We start from the raw sequence: 27,365 nt of genomic DNA, 5'->3' as shown, positions 1-27,365 counted from the left end.
AAACAGGATGTTGTATTGGTTCCTAGTGCTGGCACTGTGTAAGAACCATTAAATAAATATATTTAAACTAAGGAAATAAACCTTTCATTTGATTTTTGCTCAAAATTCAGCACTGGCACTGAAAAAATAGATTACTGCACAAAAATGAGAAAAAACCCAATTAATTAACTACTCCACCTGCCTCAGAGCAGGCTGTTAATGCTTCCCAGAAGAATTAACTGCTAACACTGTTCTTTCAGGGCTTTGGCACTGCAGTGGCAATCATTTCATTCAAAAAGTTCTCTGGTTCCCAGTCCAGCCTCTGGAAGATGGGTTCTGCTCTACCACAGTGAAAGCCAGAGAGAACAACTCTGCCAAATCATCAATGTCATAAAAGCACATGAAAATATCCAATACTCAGTTTATCACATTACTTCCTTTAATAACAAAGGCCTGCAACAGGGTTATAACAGTTGGAATGCAAATTGGCTTTTCTAAATGAGTGCTGAATATAAAGCAGACTAAATTAAAGACAAGCATGAGAGCAACAATACCAAGGAGACCTTTAAACAAGTTCTAAGGCAACAAATATGACATAACAGAAAAGCTGCAGTAGAAAAATAAAAGAGGTCTCAAAGAAGATCAAAAAAAACACTATCCTGCACATGGAAAACTCATTTCAGAATACATATACAGGCATGTGATGTACTTCTACATAAAAGAAGGATTTCAAGTCCCCAAGTTGAAATATGTTTCTGACACATTGTTGCCCATTCTTGATATTAATGAATTGTTATAACACCTACTGTTCTATTGTTCACAGGATTCTACTCACCTATGCATTTCAAGCCATCAGGAGCGGTATAAAACCCTGGAGGACACTTGCAGAAGTAACTGCTAACTGTGTTTGAACATTCTCCTCCATCACAAATTCCAGGAATGGTACTGCATTCATCGATATCTTGAAGACAAAAAGAGATGCAGAGGCAGGTTAGCTAAATTAGTCTTGGCACAAGAAAAGGTTTTATAATTTTATAATTAGTAGTAATAATCAAATTCAGGGAATAATCAGTAGTTTTGAATTGGCATCTTTTGTTAAGCATCTTATAAACAGAAATGAAACAATCTAAAAAAAATTGCATCTGCAAATTTAAAATACAGTATCTGTAAACTGCAAAAGTTTTACTGCTTAATATGGATGGATGAACATCTTAAAACTGCAGAAATTTACTAATTCTAACAAAACTGTAACTCATCCAGTCTGAATTCTGCATACTAAAATGAAGAAAACTGCATTGGGACAGCTGTGTAATGACCACAGTGATCAGGAGCTGAACCATTCTCTCCAGCAGCACAGCCTCTCCTGGTACACCCTGAGGCACTGCTTCAGGACAGACTGACAGGGACATGAACCACTGAACTGCCTGTCCTTACTGCACTCGGGTTTCTCTTGGAAATACCCCACACAAAAGCACTGAGCAGCTAGGTATTGTTCAGCTAATGCAATCTGACAGGATTACAGCTCTGACCAAGATGACTGCAGGCAACAAAAATTGTCTTCTCTGTCTTCTGCACTAAATCAATGTTCAGAAGTTTCAACAGGTTTCTAGAGTGTAACCAAAATATCTACTGCAGAAGCCAGGCAGTGTCCATAATTCTCCCTACATTTTGGCAGTGATTTTAAAATTAAGTTTCCATATCATGATTGTCTCCACTAACAAATCTCAATCCATATACTAAATCATCATCATAGATCCAATGTAAAAAAAAATTCAAATCTGCAGGGAAAAAACCTAACAAATTCTTACAACTCATCACAGTTGCACAGAGGGAACTTGAAGGCTTTCTTCCACAGCTAGTTTATGTAAGCTGCAGCTATGTGAATAACAACCTATGTCAGCCCCAAGTGTTCCTTAATTACCACCAGTAGCCTGCCTGGGATGTGTAGTTACTTTCCCCTTGGTTTCCAGTGACTGTCCTAACAATGCAGCTGTATCTAATTAGCACTGCCCTCATCTCCTAGGAACCTGGAGTTCTGCTGAGCTTAAAAACAGCTCACTCTTTTCCATGGTACCTACAAGAGGAATCAGGCAAACAGAGCAGAAAAGGAGGTTATTCTCTAGGCTGATCAATGATATCTGCTTGTCACAGCCATCTACAATCACCCAGCTGCTCTCCTGACAGGGAGCATCCAGCCAGAAATAATGGCATCAGAGGACTCTACCCAACCTCTCCTCCAGAGAGCTACGAAAACAGACACATGACTGTAATAATGATTTCACCAACCACAAAAATTTCTGAGAAGAAATACTTCAACACCACCCAATAGACCAAGGCAAGGAGTGAATAATACTGTAGTCATTAAAAAGGACTGGAAGAGTTTAATGTAATGCATAAATTGGAATTTGGCCCCAGCAGATGGGGGAACACCCAAAGTCCCACAGGACCATCAATGAGCATCTTAGCAAGTAGAAAGGATCTCAGCTCTACTTCTTCTGTGAAGACAGTAATATAAAAACTAACAGCTCCTGGTCTCCTAGGTAAAGCATGGGATGCTGTAATACTTCTGTGGCCTCTTGCCTTTGCAGGAAAGAAGTGGAGGGACTGGGATGGCACAGATAACCCAAGTTTGCAGACTCAGCCATCCTAAGAGAAGCAGGGCTCGGGGTCCCCTGTGCACACATTCTTCCCCAGCATCTTGCTGGTTGTCCTGATGTGGGTCACATTCCTCACTTGGGTGTGTGAGAGGGGTGTGACCTTTTTTTCACTGCTACTTCGAGGATGTTGCCAAAGACTCAAGTCCAAGTGCCCTGGGAGCACTGCTAAGAGACTTCTGGCTTCTGCTCCAAGATTATACACCACAGGAGTCCCACAAGTCTCAGTGACAAAAAATGTGGAAATTGAATTTTGGTCTGAATAAAGCCCTTAATTAACAGAGAAAAATGCAATCGCAAATGGATCAGATTCAAGCATTTTCTGACTCAAATTCACCAATGTTTATCTTAAAGTCAATGTTGCCACTGTTTATATAGAGTCTGACCTTTTTAAAAGCAAAATCATCACTCTTTATTTTAGGGTTGAGCCTAACCCAAACAGTATTTCACTATTTATATTAGTGTTGACATCCATATAAGCAACATTGTTGCTGCTAAGTATGTGAGTTTTACAAAGGTAAGTATATTTGATTTACTTGCAGACTTAAATGTGACTCCAGGAAAAATTACTCCCCCGGTCACCACAAAAAATAGAATTTACCTCAGCAGTAGTGCAAATTGAAAAGAAATCAAACAGTGAAAATAATGTAGCAGTTAAAATACAGATTTCCACCAGCTATGCTAACAAAGAGAACCTTGGCCAACCTCTCCCCTTTTCTATCTTGTTGATTCTCTACCTGTCCTTGACAATTGCTATTATGATCTTACTTTAATGGAGACCCCCTAAAAAAAAAGTAATTTAATTCAGTAGGTAGCTCCCAGTTGAACTAAATCAGTGACCAAGGACATGTTACAACTGCTAGAAGTCCTACTTGCTAAATACTAAGCTAAACCAAGCAAACAATCAGATGTTATTCATTATGTATCAGAATAAAATATAGCTAATTACTGTGAACCAAAAAACTTGTCTTATATTGACTTATAAAATTCAAAAGATAATCTAGAAAGAACAGGACAGATGGGCTGTTGTTGTATGATCATGCTTTTAAATGTTGTGTTTCTGTCTTATTTCATGCCACTGGCATAAAGGTGGTGCTTTTAATTATTTGAATTGTATTAATACTACATAGTTTTAACTTAAATTGCTTGGTACATACAATATGAAGATGTACTGAAAGTAACTCTCTGCAGAGATTCAAAAATCAATAGGTATGAATTTGAAGAAGGAAAAATCCATCTGATCTTTGCAGCCAGGTGATCACTGCAAGGGGAGGAAATTTGTGGCAGGATTTGGGAACACAGCAACCTACACCAGGTTCTTGAGTTGCCTTCCTTTAATGTTAGCAAGTGCAGGCTCTTAGGGTCGTTGCTATTTGGGGTTTTGTTGTTATTTGGTTGTTGGTTGGGGTTTGTTTTTAAAATGATGCAGCAATTGAAAAATACCATCAAAATGTTTATGAGATGCAGCCTACAGCTCTCAGCTTTTCATGTACTAATACTTAACAAGGCACTTGTTCAGTCTCTCCTATTCACCACATTCTTGGTACTTCATCCACAGAAGGAAACACTTGCAATGTTGCTCTATTCTAAATGTAGGTTACATTCTGCCAAAATTATTGGCAGGCAATATGTAAACCATGCTGTGTACAAGCTCTTCTGAAATTGCTCTCCCTAACCTGCAAATAAATTATAAAGTTTTGCCTAAAGTAGCTATTTTTCTTTTGAAAGAGTAATTCATAATTCTTCTAAAATGACTAAAAAGTTTTGAGTGCTTCTTAAAGGGAACTTGATGCAAGAAAGGATGGTGATGCACACCTTCTTCTCACAAATAATTTTATTGTACTGAAAGTTGGCATTCCAAAATCACTAGCCACTTATGAAACTTGTCTACTCAAGTTAATTTTAGTCTAATGACTGAAAGTAGAATCAGTTGCAGAAGTTTAACATTATCTGGACTTCACTGTAAATACAAATTGATAATGTGTAATTGACACATTTTAGTACTATGTTCCTTATCTACTCAAAATTCTCTTAAAGCAAAGGTGACATCTATGCTTATTATATTAGAAAGAAAAAAGAATCCCATCAAATCACAGTAAAAAAAAAATAGCACGGTTCCATAATCACACACTGCAAATTTCCACACTAATATCTAGCACCTGCTGTACCCCCAAGTTAGGATAACTAGTAAGTGAAGATAAAATATTTGTCCTTCTGGGACATATGCAACTGTAAGGCTGAGTTTAGAGCACAATCCAGCAGCCTTCACACAGCAGTGTCAAACCCTCACTTATGTTAAATAGATTCACCTGAGTAGGTAGGAATGTGTTGAATCTTCCAGTCATATGCACTTTTTGGTCAAAAGATCCACAAAGAAACATGTGCCTCAAGCATTTCTAAAGCAACATATCAGTTAGAAAGTATTTTCATGTTTAATGGTAGATGTACCTTCAAGTCTGAAATGTTACATGAATAAAAAGGCTATAAAGGTTGCAGGGCCAATATTTAACATTCTCTGCTCTGGGAGAAAGCACCCCTATTTGTATTTGTTGTGAATAATGCTATCTGCAGGCTCAAGGCAGAAGAGACAGTAAGTTTGTTACAAACTTAAACAAAGGCAAGACACCCAAAAGAAGACACTCCCCCTTCTACTTTCAGAAGAAAGTTCTAGAAGTTCTTACCATCACATTTTTGTGTTACTTCATTAAACTTGTGTCCAGCTGGGCATTTGCACTCAAAAGATCCAACAGTATTAATGCAATTTCCCCCTTGACAGATCCCAGGGATGGCTTGGCATTCATCCACATCTGTGATATAAAAAAGGAAAAAACACCCACTTTTATTTCATTTCTCAAGAACAGCCATAATAATTTGTCTACACAGAAATGAAATATGCCTAAATCCGTTCTTCACCCATCACAATATTATGATACTTGCTTGGGAAGACAGACACTAATTTTGTAATTACTCTATGCAAAATATGATTAAGTACAGTACTCTAAATATTTTCTGCAAGAAATCACATGGTTATTATTGTTACAGACATTAAATATCTAACTGCTATTGCTTTGTTTTTCCAAAACATCTGGGGAATGGTGTGCAGAAAACACAGCCTGCCAGAGCTCAAGTTTCTTTGAAGTGTCTAAAGCTGGTCACCCAAAATCACTTGCCCCCTTGAAAATCTTGGCAACTCCATCCAGTGCTGAGGCCACCAGCATAGAGAAGCAGTTGCAGTGTGCATGGAAGGGGCCTCATGGAGAGGCACAGCAACTGCAGAGTCACTTCTGATGGAAATTATTAACTTGACACTTCAGCGAAATCAGCATCAATGACATTAGACTGTGGTTAGAATTTGACTCAAAAAGTTTCATAGGCATAATTAATGTTTCAAAAGGAATTATTAATGACCTGCTTAGACATACATAAATTTGAGGGGGTTTTCCCTATTATTTTTCTTTCTTTGCTTTTCATTTTTTCACCAAGGAAAATGAAACAACAAAGATGGTATCACAGGCTAGGTAGTAAGCTCAAGACAAACACTTTCAAGAGGCCCCAGTTTGTGGCCTCACAATTATTTTAGCACAACATCATGTGTGTCGTCACTTAGCTGCAGAAGTGTTGCTATGGCTTAATAACAGCTACAGAAACAAGGCTAAAGGAGGCAGAGGAGTGGCATTGCAATAGGACACTGGGGAAGTCTGGCTCACTGTCCCCAGGGGCTGCCCTGTCTCTGCTGCTCAGGAATTCCTTCAGGAGCACAGAGCACTCCACTCTCAGATTCTCTCATCTCCTCAGAAGAACCAGCTGCTGCTGCTAAACACTGATTGCTTGAGTTCTTGGCCTTCACACTGACATAGGTTTCAATGCAAGGACACGAGCTGAAGGAGATGATGCCTTCAAATATCTCTTTATAAATCCCAGAGACATTTCTGTAATGTGTCTTGAAGTCTGAAAAGCAAAGTATTATGTCTGTAGAAAAGGCTGAGAGGCAATTTTCCTGGGAGCCACAAGCAGGAAGTCTCAGGAACGCCAAGGAGCATATCTGCACCACATGGCAGAGTGTTCTGCAAAGATCCCTGGCTGAAGGGATCCAGGGCAGGGGCAGCAGAGCAGAGCTGTCCCTGGGGGAACTGCTGTGCCTGGAGGTCACAGAACCAGCACAGCCTCAGCAGCCTCACAGCTGCTGGGACTCAAGCTACAGCAATGGGCTGTGCTTTAGCAACAGCAATCAGCCAGACTTCATGGCACTGCACTGAATTAAAAAAACCTCAAAAACTAAAGAAACAGAAGTCATGCCTCTGAGTCATGATGCCTGTTTCAAAATCCCACCTTTCGGTTTTATTTTTCTTCTTTGTATCTTTAACAATCTCAGCTGTGATATAATTTAACTTTCAGCCAAAGTCAAAATTTGGGCAGTGATATTCTATTTACTTTTCAAAATAACCTTGCCTACCCACCCTCACTATTTCTTTACTTTTTTTTACTTTCCCACACAATAATAATGATTTCTTTTTCTCTTCAGAGAACCTGGATTTTATTTAACCTGTTTTTCTTTATTTAGATTGAATATGGATGTGAAATCCCTGAAATGCCTTCAATCTAAATGGATGTTATCTGATTTCAAAAGGATTTAATACAAATGCATGAAAAAATAAAGCTAATATGTGATTCCATAAAAGATGTGTTGAAATTACAAACGCAATACTTAAGAAGGGAAAACTGGAAAATGCAAGTCAAACATATTGGGCCAAAATTCTGTTGGCACTACATACAGATCAATGTAGCTGCTTGCTAAGAAATGTGCAGTAAGCAGAAGTATTCTTATTCCAAACTGCACAAACCCATTGGAGAGTTCACTGCAGCTTTCCCATGACACAAACAAGAGGGATATAACTAGGTGTGGCATAACTTCAGGGGTGTGGGCCACATATTTATGTACATAAACTTTCAAAAGTGTCCACAATCTCAGTTCACAAATTCCTGCACAATTTAGTCCTGACCTTTACAGTGAGAGGGGGAACAGAATCACTGAGGTCAAAATATGGGCACTTCATGCAGTGCACACAACCATGTTGCTTATCTTGAAGTTCATCATGTCTGTCTGCAGGCACCAGCCATGACTTGGCATGTGACAGAGGGTATCTACATCTTTAATGCAATGGAATGCCTTGAAGTCTCTTCATAGGAATTTCATGATTATATAAAATTACTCATAGATTTAGAATCTTTATCTTCCCTATTTTCAAAAATATTGTAACTTATTAGAAAATGTTAGACAGATTGAAATAAACTGGCCCCAAAGATGTGGTGCTGGGAATGTATAATCCACATCAGTTTAATACATAGTTGCCCCTGTTAACTTTCTCCTGTTTCCTGTCAGACATCCAGACAATAAAAGAATTTATACAGCTGGAAGTATTAGAATAAAAGCCAAAAGCAGTGTAAGGACTTTCTACAGTAAGGCATGCTCTGAAAGAAGTAAGCAACATCTGGGTGGATTTTATGATTTGAAACAAATGCAAATGCATTTCCAAAATTGTATAAAATATATAATAAGGCATTACAAATGGCACAACAGGCACTTTTTTCCAGGTCAAAGCAGAGGAGCTCAAGAGATAAGACATCTAAGATGAATCTAAGTTACACAATTTTTAGCTAAAAAATCTCACACCAGGTAACTGGGGCATTATTGCCACAGATTCATGTTTGCATGTCCTGAGTGCTCTCTGAAAGAACAAATTCCTCCACAGAATGATCGAGTGGTACACTCAGAAAAACACCATTACAGAACCAAGGGAAAGCACTGCTGGCAGTGAGAAATTCATTAAGATGCTGGCTGCTCTCACATGACCTGAGTTACTAATGTACTCACTTGAACATCAGGCACTCACTGAATCATGAAGTAATGCATCTGACAGTGTTTTTCCATTCTTCACACATATAGCTGAGAATGGCTTAGGACAGGTTATTCACAGCAGTGTAACTCAATTAAGATTAATCCAGTAACAATTTCAGCAGCTTTTGGGGAAGCTGTGCTGGTAACTCACCTTGACAGGCCCCGGTTCGGATGTTTGGAATGAAGCCTCGGCGGCAGGGATGCGGCTGGGCAGGACACATCTCACAGGGGTGGCCCCAGGCTCTCCCAACAGTTGCACAGCACAGGGTTTTTGTGCAGACAATTCCACTGAGCTGGCCCTGGCACATCTGGTTGGTTACCAAAGTGAAACAAGGGCCGGTCCTGTAATCTGTGCCAAAAACAGGAAACCTGATCAGCTTTGCAACAGAAATACACAAGAGAACTCCTAATAAAGCAACACAACAGCACATTTAGGCACTTCTTTTTCACACAAACTGCCCACCAACCCAACGATTTATGTTTGAAGTGTTCTACAGAGGATTTTTTCCTCTCTCTTTAATTCAAATCCACTGAAAACAAACTGTGGCTATTTTACCAGGAATGTTATATCTGTAGGTCCCCTGTGCTGCTTCTTATTTAATCACTCATAATATTCTTCCAAGGGTCTTTTCATCAGTTTCTTTTAGATAGTCAGTGCATTATTTAAAAGAATACATATAAAAGAGTTAGGGTATGTTTATTTCCACAGGTTGGATGGCTGTTCTCAAATGAGGCTCAAGGGAAGGAAATACAGACTACAGAAAGTTTTCTGAGGACAGTTTTCACTGCTATTCAGGCATATACTGTACCAGATATGTGGGCAAGCTTTGCCTACAGCTGAATGGAGGGCACATGGAACACATCTGCTTTGATTTGTTTATGGCAGGACAGGCCACAGCCAACAGACAGAATCGAACTGAGACGTTAACAAAAAACAGTAGGCTTCATTTTGTTCCACCCTCCAAGGGCAAAAACCCAACAGTGGTACTGCCAGCTCCTGCTGTCTCCTGGACATCCAGGGTGCACACTCCAGTTATTCTTTGCAAGCAATTCTAAAATGCTTTTTTTGTTATGCTGCACCAGGACAGAGTCCAGCATCCTGTAAGCACAGACACCAAGTTATGAACCTGTTGTTTCTTTGTACTGAAGTAGTTATGCACCCTGAAACCTATCCTTTAGTAAATCTTCATGCCAACCAGAGCTGGTGTCTCCGTATGCTGTAATTCTGATAACTCATCAAGCCATTCTGATACAATTAATAAAATAGCTTACAGAAATATAGCAAACAATAATGCTATATTGCTACCATTATCTTCATCGATTAACATGGTATCAGAAAGGATATTGAATTAGATCAAAGGACCTTTCTCTGACGAACTCATACTAAGTGACACTAAGTACCATTTATTCTTCATTAACTATGTATCACTCCAATAACTGCCATTCTATCTTTTGTCTGTTTAACACACCTATAAATCACTAAGATAATCTCTCTTCCTTTTAAAATACTGGATCAACAAAAGTTTTCTTTCAGCCTCTGGAAATTTGTCTTCTATTTCCAGCTCTGTGGTAAATTAACCTGTGAGAACCCACTAGCTATTTTCAGGCTCCCTGCTTAGCTGGACTAGCTGTATAAAAATACTTAAATCCAATTCCTGCTACTTAATTTAAGCTTTAAAGGTTATCACATTTCAAGTACAAAATTCCTGTCCTATCCCCTCCAAACAATACAGGTACATTTACCAAACACTTCTCCCATCCTCCTCTAGCAATTCCATCAGTCTCATCATGAAACAAGTCAGAATCTCTGATATCTTTCTTGCCCTTGATTAATTAATTCCTTATCATCATCTTAACTTTCTTTGGCTTGGTATTTCTTATTGTGTCCCTTCATTTCCCATATGAATTTTCCACACTACAGCTTCTATTAAGTTTTAACCTAAATTAATATAAATAAATGATGATCGATCAATTATACCTATCAAATAAAAAATTATTTCCCAGATCAATTTTTCATCTTTGATCAAAATAAGAATATGGGCTTTACTCTATGCAAAACTCCCAATACAGTAAGTCCAAATATTAAAACAAGAGACAACAATTTCTTTAGAAATGCCACAGTTTTGTATTGGCAGCAGGAAATCTTCCGGGTACCTCCCAGAATGAAATCCCCCATTGTAGATTGTCCCTCTGCTGTTTATATATAGATGGCTTAGAAAGGAGTCATTTTGTTCTCCGGCGCAGTGGGAGCACGCGTCAGACAGTAGTGAATAACTCATCTTGTGGTTTATGGTGGGATATGAATGGATCAGCATTTACAATTGTTTGCTTTCAAGCTATAAATGACTTAGCAGTGGCCAATATGGCTTAGAAATATGGTGAACCCAATGAAGTTAACTTCATAATCATGCAAATCTTTCCACCAGGTCTCAGCAACAAGACGTGGGTTGAATATGCACACAAAACCAAGCAAGTCCAGTTTGTTATTAATCAAGTTCATAACACTCCAGTATGGAGCATTACAGACTCAATTTTCACCAAATACTTTGCCTGGATAAATTTTACTCATAATACTCAGTTTTCTTCTAAATACAGCTTCCCTTCTATTTTTTCAAATACAGTCTTCCACATTTTCACAACTAAGATTTTTTCTTCTCTATTCTTAATGAAAAATTCTAAAGGTCAAAAAACCCATATGAAAAAAGATCATTTGAATGTACATGCAAGCCTAAGGCCTCAGAGAAATCCACACACCAATTCATTTTTTCATACAGAGGCCAAATAGAAAAAACTTTAAAATTAAAGTGTTTTAAATAGCAAGATTTTTTACTTTTTATAAGAAGAAGGCCTATAAGAAAATGAGATTCTACTAACACAGTAGCAAAATGAAAAGAGGAAATGAGCTTAAAACACCAATCCTTATTTTGTAGCATCAAAGTTTCCTTATACATTCATGTCATTTGTGATTATTTGAACTACTTCAATTAGTAAAGCTCAAACACAAGGTACCAGTGACCAGTCAGGAGCTGGAAAGAGAGAAAGAAGGAAAATAAATCCAGAAAAGCTATTACATAATTTGTATAGGTTGCTTTTTTTTACTCAAGGATAACTTCAACTTAACTGAAGAATGTTGAGGCTTGAAATGATTTTAGTAAAATGATTTAAGATGTGTGACTGGTAATTCAAATCTTTTGAGTTATTTGTAATGCAAACTTCAGCACGTGCAAGCAGCCCTCAGTAAGGCAGTAGCCACCGTTATCTAACAATTTTATCTGCTTCTTTACATACTTCTTAGCTATTTTGATAAGGAATAATTCCACAGGGAGCTTCACAACTCTCAAGATGGTAAAAACTGTAAAACCACATTACTTTCATATACTGTCAAGAAGAGCAAGAGGTCAATAGAATGACACTGGCTTATACCACACAACAATTCAGCTTATTAATTCACCAGGAAAAAATCAAGTTGCATTTTGATCTGGAGCTCATTCCTATTTCAGTCAGAACCATCAAATAATTTTAGCTATCCTCTCAAAAGAGCCTTCATATTCTTAAAAGCAGCAGAGAGGCTGCTGAAATATGTAGTCCTGGCAGGCTTTGATCAAAACCAAGCACAGCAATAAGTAATAACAATTGTTCCAAGTAATTCTGGACAGCACCAAAGACTACAAGCACTAGGACAGTGCAAGACTTCTGGCACCAGACACACATCTTAAGCTCCTAGTTCACAATAACTTCTGCTTCATTTCAAGCACAATACAGTTTTTAATGTAAAAATAAAGTTCAAAAATGTTGTGAACTAATGGAACCTGGATTAAACAATTATGTTAGTGCAAGGAGGCTGGGTAAAATTTGGTCCCTCTATCCTCTAGGATTCACTACAAATATCCTAAAAAGAGTTCTTGATGTTTCAAGTTAACAGCCTGATTTTGCAAACTGGTAATCACCTGTTAAGGGAGGGTGACAGACTCCTTCATCTCTCTTAAAAATAAATGAAAATTGAATGAGTTCAAAGGTACAAACTATGAGACTGCAGCAAGCCAGCATTTATCTGATCATGATCAAGATCTCGATCTCATTACAGAAAACAGAAAAATGCCACCTCCTCTTGCCATCACAGAAAAATGGCTAATGATAAAAGGAGTGGTGTTTTTCCAGCTCTCCACAGGTAGAATGCACAGTTCCCACAGTACCTAGGGCTGCAGCACTGCCTGAGCAGCAAACCCACACGGGAGAATTCAGCATGAACCTCTAAACACAGCCAAGACTGCTGGGCAACTGAAAGTCCCCACAGCCACACAAAGCAGCAACTTCCCTGTCTCAAGTACAGGGAGAAACGGAAAGAAAGGAATATTCCATTGTCATAAAATAATGAAAGAAAGGTCAGAAAGAGCTCTAAGGCAAGTGAAGTACCTTAAAGCTGATCATTAGTACAACTTATTTTCCTGCCTAGCAGCACTTTTGTTTCTGCTGTTTCAAGGCTTGTTTGGGTTTTTTCACCAGCTGGGCATAGGAGAGGGACATTGGAAGAGAGACTGCACAGGGCAGAAACACCATCTCATCCCTGCACAGTGTGACCCACTGCACTTGGCAGCCTGTTCCACTGCTCAGCCACACGTCAGGAAAGGGAGTCACAGCCCTGAGAATGCTCCTTTGGAAGCTGATCCTACACAGCCAAAGAATACACAAACAACTATACTGTCCATGGAAAAAACAGTGTCCATCACTGTAAGTTTCACAGTACTTCAGTCACTTCACTCTCTTCAGAGAAGGTAACAAAACACTTGAAGATGATGGAGAAAACTATAATGGGCCTCATTTCTGAAGGCAGGATGTGCTGTGTCTGAAATAAGAACTTTTACAGTAAAATTCAAAGAATTGCAGAGAGTTACTTGCCACTGACAGAAGAAAACAGCATGACCAAGCTGACTGTGGCAGCAAGCATCACCATTGCAGAGTTACAGAACACAAAGGTTTAGCACTGCAGGTCTTATTTCAAAATCAAAGTGATTCTAGGTATTTTCAAACATACTAAAATCTCCTGATTTTAGAGGACAGAGAGAACAAACAAGAGACTCTACATACACGAACCTCATCAAAAGTTAGTGCAAACCTCTGTGTGTCACTGTACAAAGAAAATAGGGAAGAGCAACAAGCTTGTAACTCATCTTCACTTGCAAAATTTTCCTGTCAGTTGCTTGTAGACTTGAAATTGTATTGATCATTAAATTATATTTTGCATACAAGACCTTACAACTTTTAACTTCTGATCAGAAAAGTGAATGACCATGCTCGGGGATGACCATGGGACAACTATCATTTACTTCCATCTTTTCTAATAGGGGACAGCCTCACATCTCAATTCACAGACCAAATCAAGACCAGACCCCGACACATTCCCAAGTCAGTTCAATAAACTGACTTCCAACTATTTAAAACTCAGACACAATAATGCTCTGTCCACAGGTGACACTGAAAGGCCAGTTGATAAATGCATCCAATCACAACACACTTTTCTTTCCACACAGACCATTTCCTTAAATAATTACTCACTGTTAAGCACTCCCTGTCCTCTCCTCCCCCCAGCCAGACACCATTACTCACCCCAGTCAGATCCCAATGTGTCATCATTGGAAAGTACATGGCAAAGATATCAGAGGGTGTTCAGAAGGAAAGAAAACAAAACTCTGTAAATATTTAAAGACTTATTTCCTATGATGTCTGACACTTCTTACCAACGAGGTTTGGTAGGTTTGGACGTGGTATGTGAAGAAATTATCACCATGCCACTTCTGTCTGCTCCCTTCCAGTGCCAGAGATGGTTTCACATATAAGCAAGACCATTTCCCAGCTGCTGCAGTGCACAGCACAGCACTGAGCTCAAATAGCTGAGATTTAACACTGGCTAGTGCTAAGATGTCACTGGAACTAGGGACTCAGAGTGCAACATTCAGGCACAGTTTCTGGCAGGGATATAAACCTGGCAGCAGAAATGTCTCAAACTACTACAGCTGTGCTGAGGACAGATCACAGCTCCAAGTTGCTTCTCATTATTTTCACAAGGGTAAAAAATATCCAAGGAAGCATATCCAACACTGGTACCGTAACTCTTTATTCTGTATTAGGCAGCCAAAAAGTTAGTTGCTGCCTCATATAACCCAACCCCTGGAATATTACCCTTTAATTCATTAATCTGATGACCCCATTTCTTCATGTCTTCCTCACCTTTGCTTGCTGCAAATTGTTCTCATATATTGACTTGCTGGCACACTTCAGCCTAAATTTATTTTCCATTCTGTAAGCTGCTTCACAAATCCATTTCCGCACAGATGATCTGTTTAACACGTCTATCTAGCAAATATTATCTAGTCTTCCTAGGACACTGGTTAAAGAATAGGACTTTGAAATAACAGCTTACTAATAATATGAGACTAACATTATCACTTACATTTGATGCACAGAAAAATTCAGGCTGACTATTTTATAAAATATGTTGGCAATCTATTTTCCAGAACAAATATACAACTATTTTTATGCCAATTTTGTTCTTGCAACTGACCCAGTTCTCAAAGTCTGTAGCTGAAAAGTAATAACACTACAGTAATAAAAAAAAAAAATAGTGTTCAAAAATTATTATTACAGAATTGGAGCGATTTGTTGTACACATTTTAATCCAACATGCAGACTAAGCATTTCACCAAAATCAAAGCCTTCGCTCTGTTGTTCCCAATTATGTGCAGCAGCAATCCAAATACAGAAAATTGTTACCACATTTTATTCTTTTCCATGATGAAGAAAACAGTAAGCAATGCAGCTAAATGTAGAATAACTTCTCATTTCTGAAGTCAGTTACCTGACAAACTCTAGCCTACCCTACTTTGCTGTATAAGCTGCAAATGACCACGTCTTTGCAGATTTTAATTTTTACAATATCTTTCACAGGCTAGCAACAATTAAATAAAATTCTGGCTTTATTTTCATCTCCCATTCCGCTAAAAAGTAACTAGCTTTGGTGACATATTTATTGTCAAGACCTGATGATTATTAAAGAGAATGGATTCTACTACAGAACCTTGCATGTTTCACTTAAAAAGAACGAGTTGACTGAAGTTTATCACTATTTTTTCAAAAGTGTTCTTAGGAGTGCCACGTTACAGAAACTCTCTTTACATACTACTAAGTATTAACCATTCACTAGCATGGTGAAGACAAAGCTAGTAGACAAGCTCTGGATATTTCTTTTTCTCTTTGGCTGCAAAAGACACTGACTAAAGTAACTAAGACTATCCAAACGTAGTGCAAACTGTTTAAGAAAAATAGAACCTAATGACTTACAGAATATTACATAGAGAGGCATCCAAAGAGAGGGAAAATGCTTTCAGACAATGCAATGTACAATTTAAAGAGATACTGCTTACTTTTACAAAGGAGATAGAGTGGTACAATACACTAGAACTAATCTTTCCTTTTCTAAAATGTAAAGTCTTTTGCAGTGCCATGAAACAAAATGCAATTGCAGAGCACTAGAATGGAACTCAGTCCAGAACTGAAAGCTGGTTATAAATAAAAAAGGGAGATGGGAGGGAGAGAGGGAACTGATTTGCAATGCTCAAATTCAGTGAAACACAGCAGGAATGGAGAGAAGTTGGCTTGTTTTCAGTGTAGGAAGGCGTTAAGTGTAGTAATGATGGTTTGAGTGTTGCAATGAAATGTTAACTTAATGATACATGCACAAATAGCTTTTTTGGTCCTAACACAACCCTGAACTTCTGGCAGCTCTTTACCAAGGTGATTAGAACAATCAATATTTTTTATTCCTTTATAACAGGAATCATCAAACTTGTCTGAAGCAAGCTCCCTCTTTCCCATAATCCAAAAAGACCAGCACTCCTGAGAAATTATAACGGTGGAAACCTTCCACTGAATGAAAGTAAGGGGCAAACAGATTGCATCCCTGTAAAGACTCTTCTCCACATGGCAGACAGCTCCCTGGCCAAATTTCTTCAACCAGACACTCACTCAGGTTTTTGTATTCTCATATATATGCATTTTTGTGATATGATCTTAGTGATGACAGACTTGATATGATGTAAATTTTTTTTTTTTTTACACTACTCTAAAGACTTTGGAAAAACTAATACTGTTCTTCTTGCGTAAAGCTGTAACACAGAGTTTTATATTTTATACAGCCAGCTAATAAGACATGAAAAATATTTGGAAAACACTGACAACACAGAGTATTTGATTTTTACAGAAATATTTTAACAATTATTTCACTTCATGGTTGCACAATAACCCACCAAAATCTCAGGAAGCATTAAAAATGTAAGTCATAACATACAAGAATTGCTTCAGACACTAATACCTCACCTCTAACTCCATGGTGAAACACATCAACTACCTAATTGAAATACCATGCAACCCTCTGTGTTACAGGATCAGATTCCTTCCTCAATGAAACTGTGGCATCACTCTGTGTGTACACCAGTGTAATCATGACCAGAATCTGGATCATTTTGCATAACCACATATATGGAATTTGCATTAAGACTGTGGTCCAAAAATAAACACTGCAATAACATGCACTATTTAACTCTGAATAAGCCTGAGGTGTCTCTGTTGAAATGTTACAGAAGACATACCATAACTCTAGAATTATCACATGTATTCAATTTCTATTACTAGAAGTAAAAAACCAAGAAGGCAAATGTTCCAATCTTGATTCACCAGTTTTCAAATTAAGCAAGTGTAATTTTATTAAATATATATTATATCCACTAATATAAAGTACATGAGATGCTAATACATGTGTTTCATTACTCATATTATTGTTTAAGGCCTTCTGTCATTCTTATCTTCATTGACCGCTTGGTTGAAGGAGCCTTCTCTTTGCTTAGCACTAATGGGTGGATGTCCCCCAGCATCAGTAAAGGACAGGCCTCAAGTGACTGAGGACCCTCACATCTTTAATCTATGATTACAGAAAATATTTATAACAATTGTCAACTAAACTCTTTGTAAAACCACATCAAAAGTCTGATTTTTCCAAGCAGTGAGAGAGTACAGAATAATAATATCTTAAAATGGGAAGGATGGTGAAGGATGGATATTAATCCACAGACAATTCTCAAACTGAGGGTCAAGCTCTCTTCTTACTTGCAAGCAGCTGGAGAGAAGAGCAAAAGGTCTCTACTGACTCCCATTAATGATGTAATGAAGAGCACTTTTTGATTCTTTAGCTTAAGTTAGTAATTAGTCAAGAAGAACTGCAAGTGTTTCTAAAAGACTCTGAATTACCATGAATACTCCAGATAAATACTGGACAGGTTTCACACATTTACTGAAAGTGTAAACGACTCCACATTCTTAGTGTATTGTTTAACACTTTTAGTTTTTAATAGCAGCTGTGCTGATGCCTTTGGCCTTCTCTCACTCATCACACTTGCTCTGTATACACTATTTTAGTCCAATAGATATTGCAATTCTATTTTTACCTCAGCACTGGAAACTGGCATCTCTTCTACTTGTTGAAGGGAATGTCAGGTCCTAAGTTTTCATTTGCCTCCACATGTGGGACAAATCATTACAACTTGGTAACAGTCACCAGCCTGAGTGCCTTCCACAGGAACGTTCAAGATCTAAGACTCCAGTCCTAGCAGTTTTTTCTTTCCTCTCTGTTACATAGAACTGCTTGGTTTTGTGAGTTCCCAGCCATGACATGCAGCACGAAGCCCAGGTCCCGGTTACAAGGGAAAGGTTACACTCACTGACTTTGATGAGAGAACAAACATTCAGTGGTGGAATTCCATTGCCTGTGACTGTATGAACATTCCCTCACACAGAAAACAGCCAGTGTTTGGGGAAGAGAGACCTAGCCAGCTTCAGAGGCCTCTTGTCAATAGCTGGGCCACAGTGGTTCAACCGAAAGTGACACACTCCAGTTGTAATTTACTAATTATGTGCTTACAAGGAAGAGCATCAGAATCCTGGAAAGTGCTGTGTGTACTGAATGGTCCATTCCACTGATCATAATTTTGAATAATTTCTCATTTATTTTAGAAAACAATGTTTCTCTCACCTTCATGCTGCATAAATCCCACCAAAGCTGATGGGTTTTTTTCCATGACAATCACTGAAATTTATCTGTGTAAATGCACACAACATCTGGGATTAATGGTTTCAAATAATGGAGGTCCTGAAGTGGCCCAGAATATACATGAGAACCAGTGAGAACTAGATAAGTAATTTTTTTTTTTTTTTGGGGGGGGGGGAATGCAGGAGAAAGGAATCAGGGGTTCAGCAAACAAGCCAGGTGTCTGTGAATTACTAACCAGTGTACTGAGGGGAACAAAAAAGCTCTGGCCTGTTCTTTGTAGACTACCACACACTCACATTGATCTCAGGCCCAAAATGGGAGATCCCAGTTGAAGAAGGGGGATGGTTACATATGTACACATATTCACTCACACTTGCACTTCTTTTATCTTCCTCCATTCAGGGTACAGATTCAAGCTGAAGTTTTGTTACACTCCGGCTACACGGAGATGTTCCAAAAGATAAGCAAATACTCAACATAATAGGAATCACTCAGATTTAGGTCAGCAAACTGCAAGCCTCACTAACTCCCAACACAGGAATACTTAACCTTTGCATAGCACGGGAGCGTTAGCCTGTCATGCGAGCCCAGCCTCCCTCTCTGAGCTTGCACCACACGGTGCAGTGCCCTGCACAGCCTGGCGGAGCCACACATCACTGCTAATGCATCCTGATGGATGAGCAGCACCACAGCCTAAAACACATGAAAATCAGAGAGCCACAGACAACACAAGCCCTCTAAACACATTTTCCATTCTTAAAAAAATCATTAAAATGCATTGAACTGAAGTATAGTCTTTATAAATTTAACTATATTATTTATTGATAAAATAGTAATTTATGTAAATTTTACAAAGCCCTTACAGGCTTTGCTTCTGTTTACAGATAAAAGTACCCGCAGAAACTGCTGCTGATCCAGATGCCTGTCTAATACATAATACTTCACAGCCTTGCAAAATGCTGTGTATTAAAGGTTGGAAACTGCTTTTTGGCCTACTTTCTACACTGACATACTGAAAAGGAGGGAGAGTCTTGTGGTTGAGACACTTGGCTGGGACTGGGATGACCTGGGTTCAGTTTCAGACTCTGCTGCAGATTCCCAGTACATCCTTACACAAGTGACTTAATCTCCCTGTAAATTAGCTCCCCACATGGAACATGGGGCTGCCAATATTTCTGGATGCTGGTGGGGCTTTTTCCTATTTAGACTACACAGGCTTTGGGATGCAGACTTGTGTGTTCTCTGAATGATAAAGGGAGCTTCAAGCTGAGTTCAGGGCTCTTGGAATTACTCTAATAAAATGAGAAAAGATCTTTCATTTTTTTTGTTTTGATTCTTTAAGGTTTTATGATGGTTGGGTTTGGGATTTTTTCTTTTTTGGAGGAGGGATGGTTGTGGTGTTTTATGGGGGTTTTTAATGTTCAATTAATTGTCAGTTTCTAGTAAAACATGAGGAATTTGCTCCTGACATTTTCTGTACTGGGTGAGTGCAACAGCAGCAGAACACATTCCATGGAGCAACTCATGCACAATCAATTAGGTCGTCTAATTAATTTTCCAACTCAATAGATGCTATGAACTTTTTTTCTTCAGAAATATATCTACACACACATGTAAAAGCAACCCAAAAACTTTTAAAAGGAGAGGAGAAGGACTGATGATATTCACTTGAAAGGAATGGGCTGCTACATGGGAGCAATGTTCTCTCACATGGAATTCATATTTCTGTCATGAAGGGAGAAAACACATATGGGGGGCATAAGAGTATTTTCCCATTGACAAGGTTATGTAGTTACCATTAGGGACTGACTTGTTAATCAGTATTTAGAGTAATTTAGGATATTAGGTTACCCCATAACTAGGGAGAATAAAAACATGTGGAGAGAAAAAGACACATTTTAAAATTAGGTTTGAATCAAATAGGGGCAAAAAATGTAGATGTTTACAGGGGGTTTAACCACATATTACATCAGATGTGCTACAGCATCTAACAACAGGTATCTGTTTCTCTAGTCCTAATTCAGCTAAAACCTCAATCAGCATCACTGTGTCTGAATAAGGACTCTGGATCAAAGATTCAAAGAAGCAAGAGAAAAATGCCCAGGCCAATTTTTTGCCTTCTCTCACAGGGTTTTGCAGCAGCAAATTTTCAACTGCCATGAATTTTCTCTGCACTTCCTTTCCCATCATTGTGATCACCCACAAGTCCTTATTCCACACTAACATAATGAAGTGTTTGTGGGACCAGAGTTATAATTGTGATGTCTGGATTAAAACAGTGAGTTGTGACATTTCTAAGAGTCCTAAGGGAGATGACAGTGAATTATAGAGAATACACAGACACTTGATAGTCCACAATTATGGGAAAAAAGGCACAGAAGCACAATAAAGTGCTTCAGTTGGGGTTTTACTATGGGTGTTTCTATGGAAGCATAGACTAGATTTAAAAAGAACTTATAAAAATATCCAACGCAAATAAAAAGTGATAAACATTACAGTTTCTCCAACCTGTACCACAAATCAGTATTCTGTTAGTAACTGTTTCAAACAATGGGGCTGGTAGATCAGATGAACAGACAGGCGAGAGACAGCAAGCTCTGGAAAAGATACATACTGCTTGTAGGTAGGGGAAAGCCAGAGCAAAAAGCCTTCAGGGAACAAGTGTGAAGGAAACAAGGATACAAAGAAGCAAAACAGCAAAAGAGCAGAGGGACGAAAAACAGGAAGGCAGCAAAGACGGGATGGATCAAAGCAAATCTAAGAAATGAGTGGGAGGCACAGAGACAAGGAGAGATAAACAGTGGGAGCCAGCAGACACCATGTGTGAGAAGGGGAGAAAAGGGAAGGGGAGGGAGGAAAAGGCTGGGCAGCCCCAGAGCTTCACCAGCTGACCAGGACAGGGAAGTTTGCCAGGACAGGGTGGCCAGCCTGGGTTAAAATGAGGGCCAGAGAGCCAACTGGCAAAGAGCAGCCAGGCAGCCAAAGCCATCGGGAGAGGAATCTGTGTATGGAGAGGGTGGGCACAATCCCAGCTGCACCCGGGAGATGGGTGAGCCCAGCAAGCACCACACGGGGGAATGGGCAGGAGCAGCTCCAAGAACAGCAGTGAGCAAGCAGCAAAAAGATGCCTGAGAACATCCCAGCAATAGAGTGAGCATCTCACTGACACATCTGGCTATGCACTCTGAAATACTATCCACTAGGATCATTGGGTGGCCAAATATGAATAAACAATGACTACACAAATTGCAGCTATTAACCATCCCTTTTCCCAAAAGGCATTTTCCTCCCGTTTGTAGGGCTGATATCCGTATTTGTTGTCTACTTTGATATTTTCAAGATGACACAGTACAAATTATGTACCCCAATATTATTTATATAGTTAAATGTCATAATCCTAAATCAAGAAAAACAAACACCAGGCCAGTGATAAATAAAAATATGAGCTAAAAAAGGCGTTACAAACTACATGAAGAATGGCCTAATCTAGCAGTGACAACATTCTGCTTATCTCTTCAGTCAGGCAGCTCCTATCCATCCATCTCAAAGAAATAAAATTAACTATACTGAATAAGAAAAACATTGAAAGCTGTTACTAAAGGATTTCTACTAGATAGTAAAAACTTGTGCTATCTTCTGAAAGAGTTTTTACACTAAAAGAACAATAATTGAACAATTTAGTGGATTAGAATAAACCATGACAAGGTCTAACTGTTCCTATCTTCAGAGCTACAATTTATTTTTTAAAAAAAGCAGTAAGGTGTGTGTACGTATGTATATGTATATATATATATTATTTCTGAGAAGAACAAGTTTCATTTCACAGTCAAAACAGGCTGTTACGTGCATCCCGTTCATTTTTTTCTCCCCAACATTTTCCTGGTGTAAATCAGGATCATAAAAAGCAGGTACTTAAATTAATGGGTGATCCTGTCAAGGAATCAGGACTCAGAGAAAGAACAGAAGGGAAGAAATCCAGGTGTGGGTAGTGTCTCAACGTTTACCTTACCTTTCAGGATATAGGACCTGCTCCACACCACCAAAACTCCTGAGTATGTTTTTCCTTTTAACTTCACTGGGCTTTGAATGAAGTATCAAGCCATCAGGAAGCCAGTGATCCATGAAACTGCCTTACCCTCAAACCAAAAGAGATTCACAGCTGAGACAGATGATATTCTAGGTAGTAAAAGTCAAATTCTGCTTGGGACCAAGTGCAAGAGAGCAGCAAATGCCAGGCAGCACCTGGGGTTCCCACAACTGGTAAGAGGAGGGAGGGGTAGGGAGTTATGAGGGAAGGGAAGAGGGAGCAGTGAGGAGTTATGAGGGGGAAGCACACAGAGTGCAGCATAATGCAGTTTAAAGTTTCTCTGAGGGAGCTCTGGTACCTGCCTAAGCTGCAAGGTTTAGCAATTGCAGTGCCAATATAAATTTGTGCCTAAAAATATAGGAAATATTTTCTTTTAATTTTTACTAGAATGGGTACATTTAACAATCCAGGTGGTCATCAATATATATGTGATTCACTTCCAGCAACATTAGTGGAGCAACAGACTGTTCTGTGGGGTGTCTAAAGTTTCAGCTGCTTGTAAACCAGCACTGTGGGAAAACTTTTAGGTGGCTTTAAAAAAATTCTTGTAAAACAATAGAAAGCTCATAATTTAAGACAGTTCAGTGGAAGAGAAACTTCCTCCTGATAATCAGAAATATTTTGCACTACATCCAAAAGGCAAGTAGGATTTCCTCCAGGAATAATGTCTTTTATCCACATCATTCTTTGTCAGGAAAGTGTCTGAATGTCTGTTTTAATAATTAAGTTTCAGGTTTCAACTACACTTGTGATAAATAATATTCACAGGAGAAAAATGTTTTTAGGGAATCAAATAGTTTAGTCTTATAAAATAAAATAAGCTTGTGGTGGTTAAACTACCCTACATAAGAACATTTTATTAGTGTGTGAATATACTATAAGCTTAAGTTATAAAGATATTTAGCCCACACGTTTGAAATGAGATAACCACTGGATTGAACTCTTGCCTGGCAGCATGCTGATCTCTTTCTTCCTCCCATTTCATTTAATTAGCAACTTTAAATGGATCAGCAAGTTTCAAACAGCTGATTAAAATCCCTGTTCACAGAAATTATCTTGGTTATTTTTCACATGAGCATCAGACTGCCCCTCTGCAGGGCAGTAACTCTGCTGTGACCGCATTCCACTTTGGAAAAGGTGTGGAGAATCACTGCACCTTGGGTACTGCATCTGCACCAACATCCCCCACTGCAAACCACACACAGTACTGACCACTTGAATAAAAACAACAAACATAAAAGACACAAAGACATCACTTCAGCAAAACAGGAAAGCCCAAAACTCTTCTACATCTGCTCAAATTTGAGCATAACCTAAATCCTACTAAAATGCAAACATTTTCTTTAGATTTAAAAGAACTACTTATGCTTTATCAGAGGCTATTGGAAGACACATATACAAACTTTTCTAGGTGTTAATCAATGTTCATTAACATACTAGCATTCTAAAAGTGCTTTAGAAATGAAAATATCACATGAAAGACTCCGTATGTGGCATGTAAGCCCAAAAGGAAAAGAACAGTTTATTATAAAACTGAAAGAGGCTGTACTGATTTTCTTTGCTATTTACTCTACTAGAGTATTTCTCACTCATCATCTTGAAATCCCTAGTTGTAGTTAAATAAATACCATTCCATATAATGGTATTTTCTATCCACTATAACCACAATCTTCACTAAACATATTCATATTTGTGGCTTATGCATTTAAGCACTTTTGACTTTTATCCAAAATTACTGATTGATATTATTGTGTGGTAGCACAGCATAGCTCTAATTGCTTTCTCAATAACATTATTGAAATCTGGCTGACAAGATTTGATAAAGTTTCTGACTCCTGATTCAAAGTCTTTGGGCATCCTTTTATTTTATGTGAGTAGGTTTTGGATCACTTCAAGAGAGACCGTGAATTTTTCATCCAGGCTTCACCTCTCTGAACAATGTCAAGACTTCTACCTTTAGGTTTAAAGTACTGCCTGAATGTCTGAATATAAAACTAATATATAGGTACAAGTGTGTGTGTGAGTGTGTGTAATGGAGGTATAACCTGCCCTCTGGACATAGCAAAACAGGCTGTAGAATAAACACAAGCCATTCCCTGCAGGGTTCTGGCAATAGTTTACACTAAGTGGCAAATCATTACTGCTTTAGATATTTCTTGAAATGCCAGTCATCTTGAACTCTTCTGGTATTTCCTGGGGTGCAATGGGCAGTTGCTTAGAAATTTTGTATGTGGTATTTGATGCCAAATCACTGTGTAACTTCTTATAAGACTACCTAAATATTTATGAACAAAGAATACAAGTTATATATGCATATTCACAAACCCCATCTAATTTGTTTAACTAATTTCAGACAGTAAAAAAATCAATTCTCATATCAAGAATTCCTTCAGCAGACAAACATGAAGCAGTTTCTCAGTAGTGGGAGACATTAAAAGAAACTCCTGTAAGCTGTACTCCAAGCTACTCCCACTGAAGTGTCAAAAATCAAAACTACCTTAAATTTTCTCAGTAAATCTCTCCTCTATTGTGCTGAATTCAAAGGGAGTTTATTTATTCATTCATTTATTTCAAAGAGGACCAGGACACCAGTCCTAATATATCTGGGGATAGTCGAATCATGGATGCAAAGGCTTGCTGCTGCTGCAGAGTAACAAAGAGAAATTCCTCCCAGCTTGAGCTGAAACGGACATCAACAAGGCAGGCTGCAGGAAGTTGTTATTTCTGCTCAAAATTCTAAACAGCTGTTTTCAAGGCAGATTAAAAGATTTTTCAATGTTTGGATTCAACTCAGGAGCTTTATCTAATGCATACTTTGTATTTGAGTATTTGTTGAATTAGAAATTTAATAGAGCAGCTGAGTATTTTAAAATCTTTTGGAAGATGTGAAAAAGGGATGTGAACTCTAGCACACCCTGTAAAACATAAATTTCTTACCAAAAGAATATGTTATTCATGTGCTCTGTACATTAGGTCAATTATTACTCACTTTCTTTGGAGAACCACCAAGTGCCTCCACCCTTTATAACAGAGCACTGTAATCAACTGTAGTAAGAATAGCAGAATTATTTGAATACACACCGGTGGCTCAGGCCTGAGCTCAAGAAGGCTTGAACAGTAAGAGACTAAGAAGGATTTGCCATCATCTTTCCTTTTTAAGAGGGAAAGAAATTTATGTTTCCTTGTACACCTCTGTAAATAATTTCAATTGCACATAAATAGGGAAAAATTTATAAAAAGGAATGCTTTAAATTTGGCTTCCAATTTAAACACTTCTGTTATTTATTGACATATTCCATAAACAATCTGATACCAAAACTTCTTCCACAGCACGTCTTTCATTTCCACTAACCCAATTTAACCTCTCATCTTCCTTGCACTCAGCAGCTGTACAAAGCACTTTTTTTGTACTGACATCAGCAAGTGACTGAAGTGTTAGTGCTTGATTTAAAATGCCTTCTAAAACCACGACATTTTGTATTGAATTTGGAACCAAGTTTGATACAACTTGTACTGTTATTTTAATATAGTATCACCTTTCATTAAACCATATCTTGTTGGGTTCCTGCTGGGACCTGAGAACTGAAATAGCACAAGGTTTAATGTATGGCACTTCATTTTGTCCAGCCTGGCTCAGGCCAAGAGAAGCATTTCAAATTATTTAGATAACCACACAGATTAAATACCCAGCAAGATAGCTTGCTAAGTCATTCATCATTTGCCATTCCTGGCCTGTGCTTGTGTCTAGCAATGTTTTCACTAGAAGAGCCGTTCAGATGAATGGAATGCACATCTCCACTGAGTCTCCCCTTGCCCAAGCAGCAGTCTAAAAATGTCTCAACCTGCCTCCAGTGCTCTTTTCCCCACATATGTGAAAACTGGCTAGATCCTCTCTGCCATCATCTTCTTTGCCTTATCTTCCCTTCTCACCTGTATCTCTTGCCTTTGCTTTATGAGCCCTATAACTTGACCAAATTTTAGTGCATTAAAACATTATCGTCTCCTTACTTCAATCCCTCAGAAAGTTCACAAATTGTCCTCTTACTACTCTTTAACCCCTCAACTCAAGAATCAAGTAACTGGAATTTGTTCACACCACAGGGTGTAATTCAATTTCAGACATAATATCTGCATCATTAAGCTATCTCTTACCTTAAAGGTTATTGGAGCCAAAGTAACTTCACATCAACTCTCCTTTCACAGAATCCTTTCACAGAGGTGGATCACTCACCTCTTTTCTCATTGCAGATCTTTTGCCTTTGAAGCCTGTGGCTTGGAAGTAATTTTTGATCCTGTGGCTTCTTCTGAAGTCTGTATTAATCCAACTGTAAAGCTGCCATACTTGCATTTTTCAAACCTCTCCAAGTTACCACCCATACTGTCCCACCAGGACATGGAGATTCTCATAAAGCCTTTCATCATATCCCAGCAGGACAACTATACTTCACTGCTTGCTGGTTTTACTATTACTTCTTTCAAACATTTCAAGTCCAAGTAATGTTCTGTCACTGTACTGCTCAACTGAGCTAAGACATCTGGACAGTCCAGACGAGAGACCAGTCCAATGGCCCTTGAAGAAACAGTTCAAGGTGTGTCTCACTTTAAGAGTCACCTTAATTGCACTTTAAAGAAAGTGCACAGCTTGCTTTTTCC

General features: G+C 38.5%; 1 protein-coding gene across 1 annotated transcript in view; it reads right to left on the bottom strand.

Moving 5' to 3' along the window:
• The window catches only part of FBN1 (fibrillin 1), a 142,680-nt gene that overhangs the window by 83,233 nt on the left and 32,082 nt on the right, over positions 1–27,365 (bottom strand). Inside the window, exons 6-8 of the mRNA XM_054272493.1 lie at positions 8,681–8,878; positions 5,315–5,440; positions 815–940 (exon numbers count right to left, since the gene is read on the bottom strand). Coding sequence (XP_054128468.1) covers positions 815–940; positions 5,315–5,440; positions 8,681–8,878 — 450 coding nt within the window. The remainder of the gene's footprint in view (positions 1–814; positions 941–5,314; positions 5,441–8,680; positions 8,879–27,365) is intronic.

Source organism: Melozone crissalis, unplaced genomic scaffold (assembly GCF_028551555.1).
Source record: "Melozone crissalis strain CALT ecotype California unplaced genomic scaffold, PUWL_Pcris_2 ptg000014l_1, whole genome shotgun sequence".
Taxonomy (NCBI): domain Eukaryota; kingdom Metazoa; phylum Chordata; class Aves; order Passeriformes; family Passerellidae; genus Melozone; species Melozone crissalis.
Note: the sequence above shows the minus strand (reverse complement) of the source record. Positions and strands in the feature narration are given on the sequence as shown.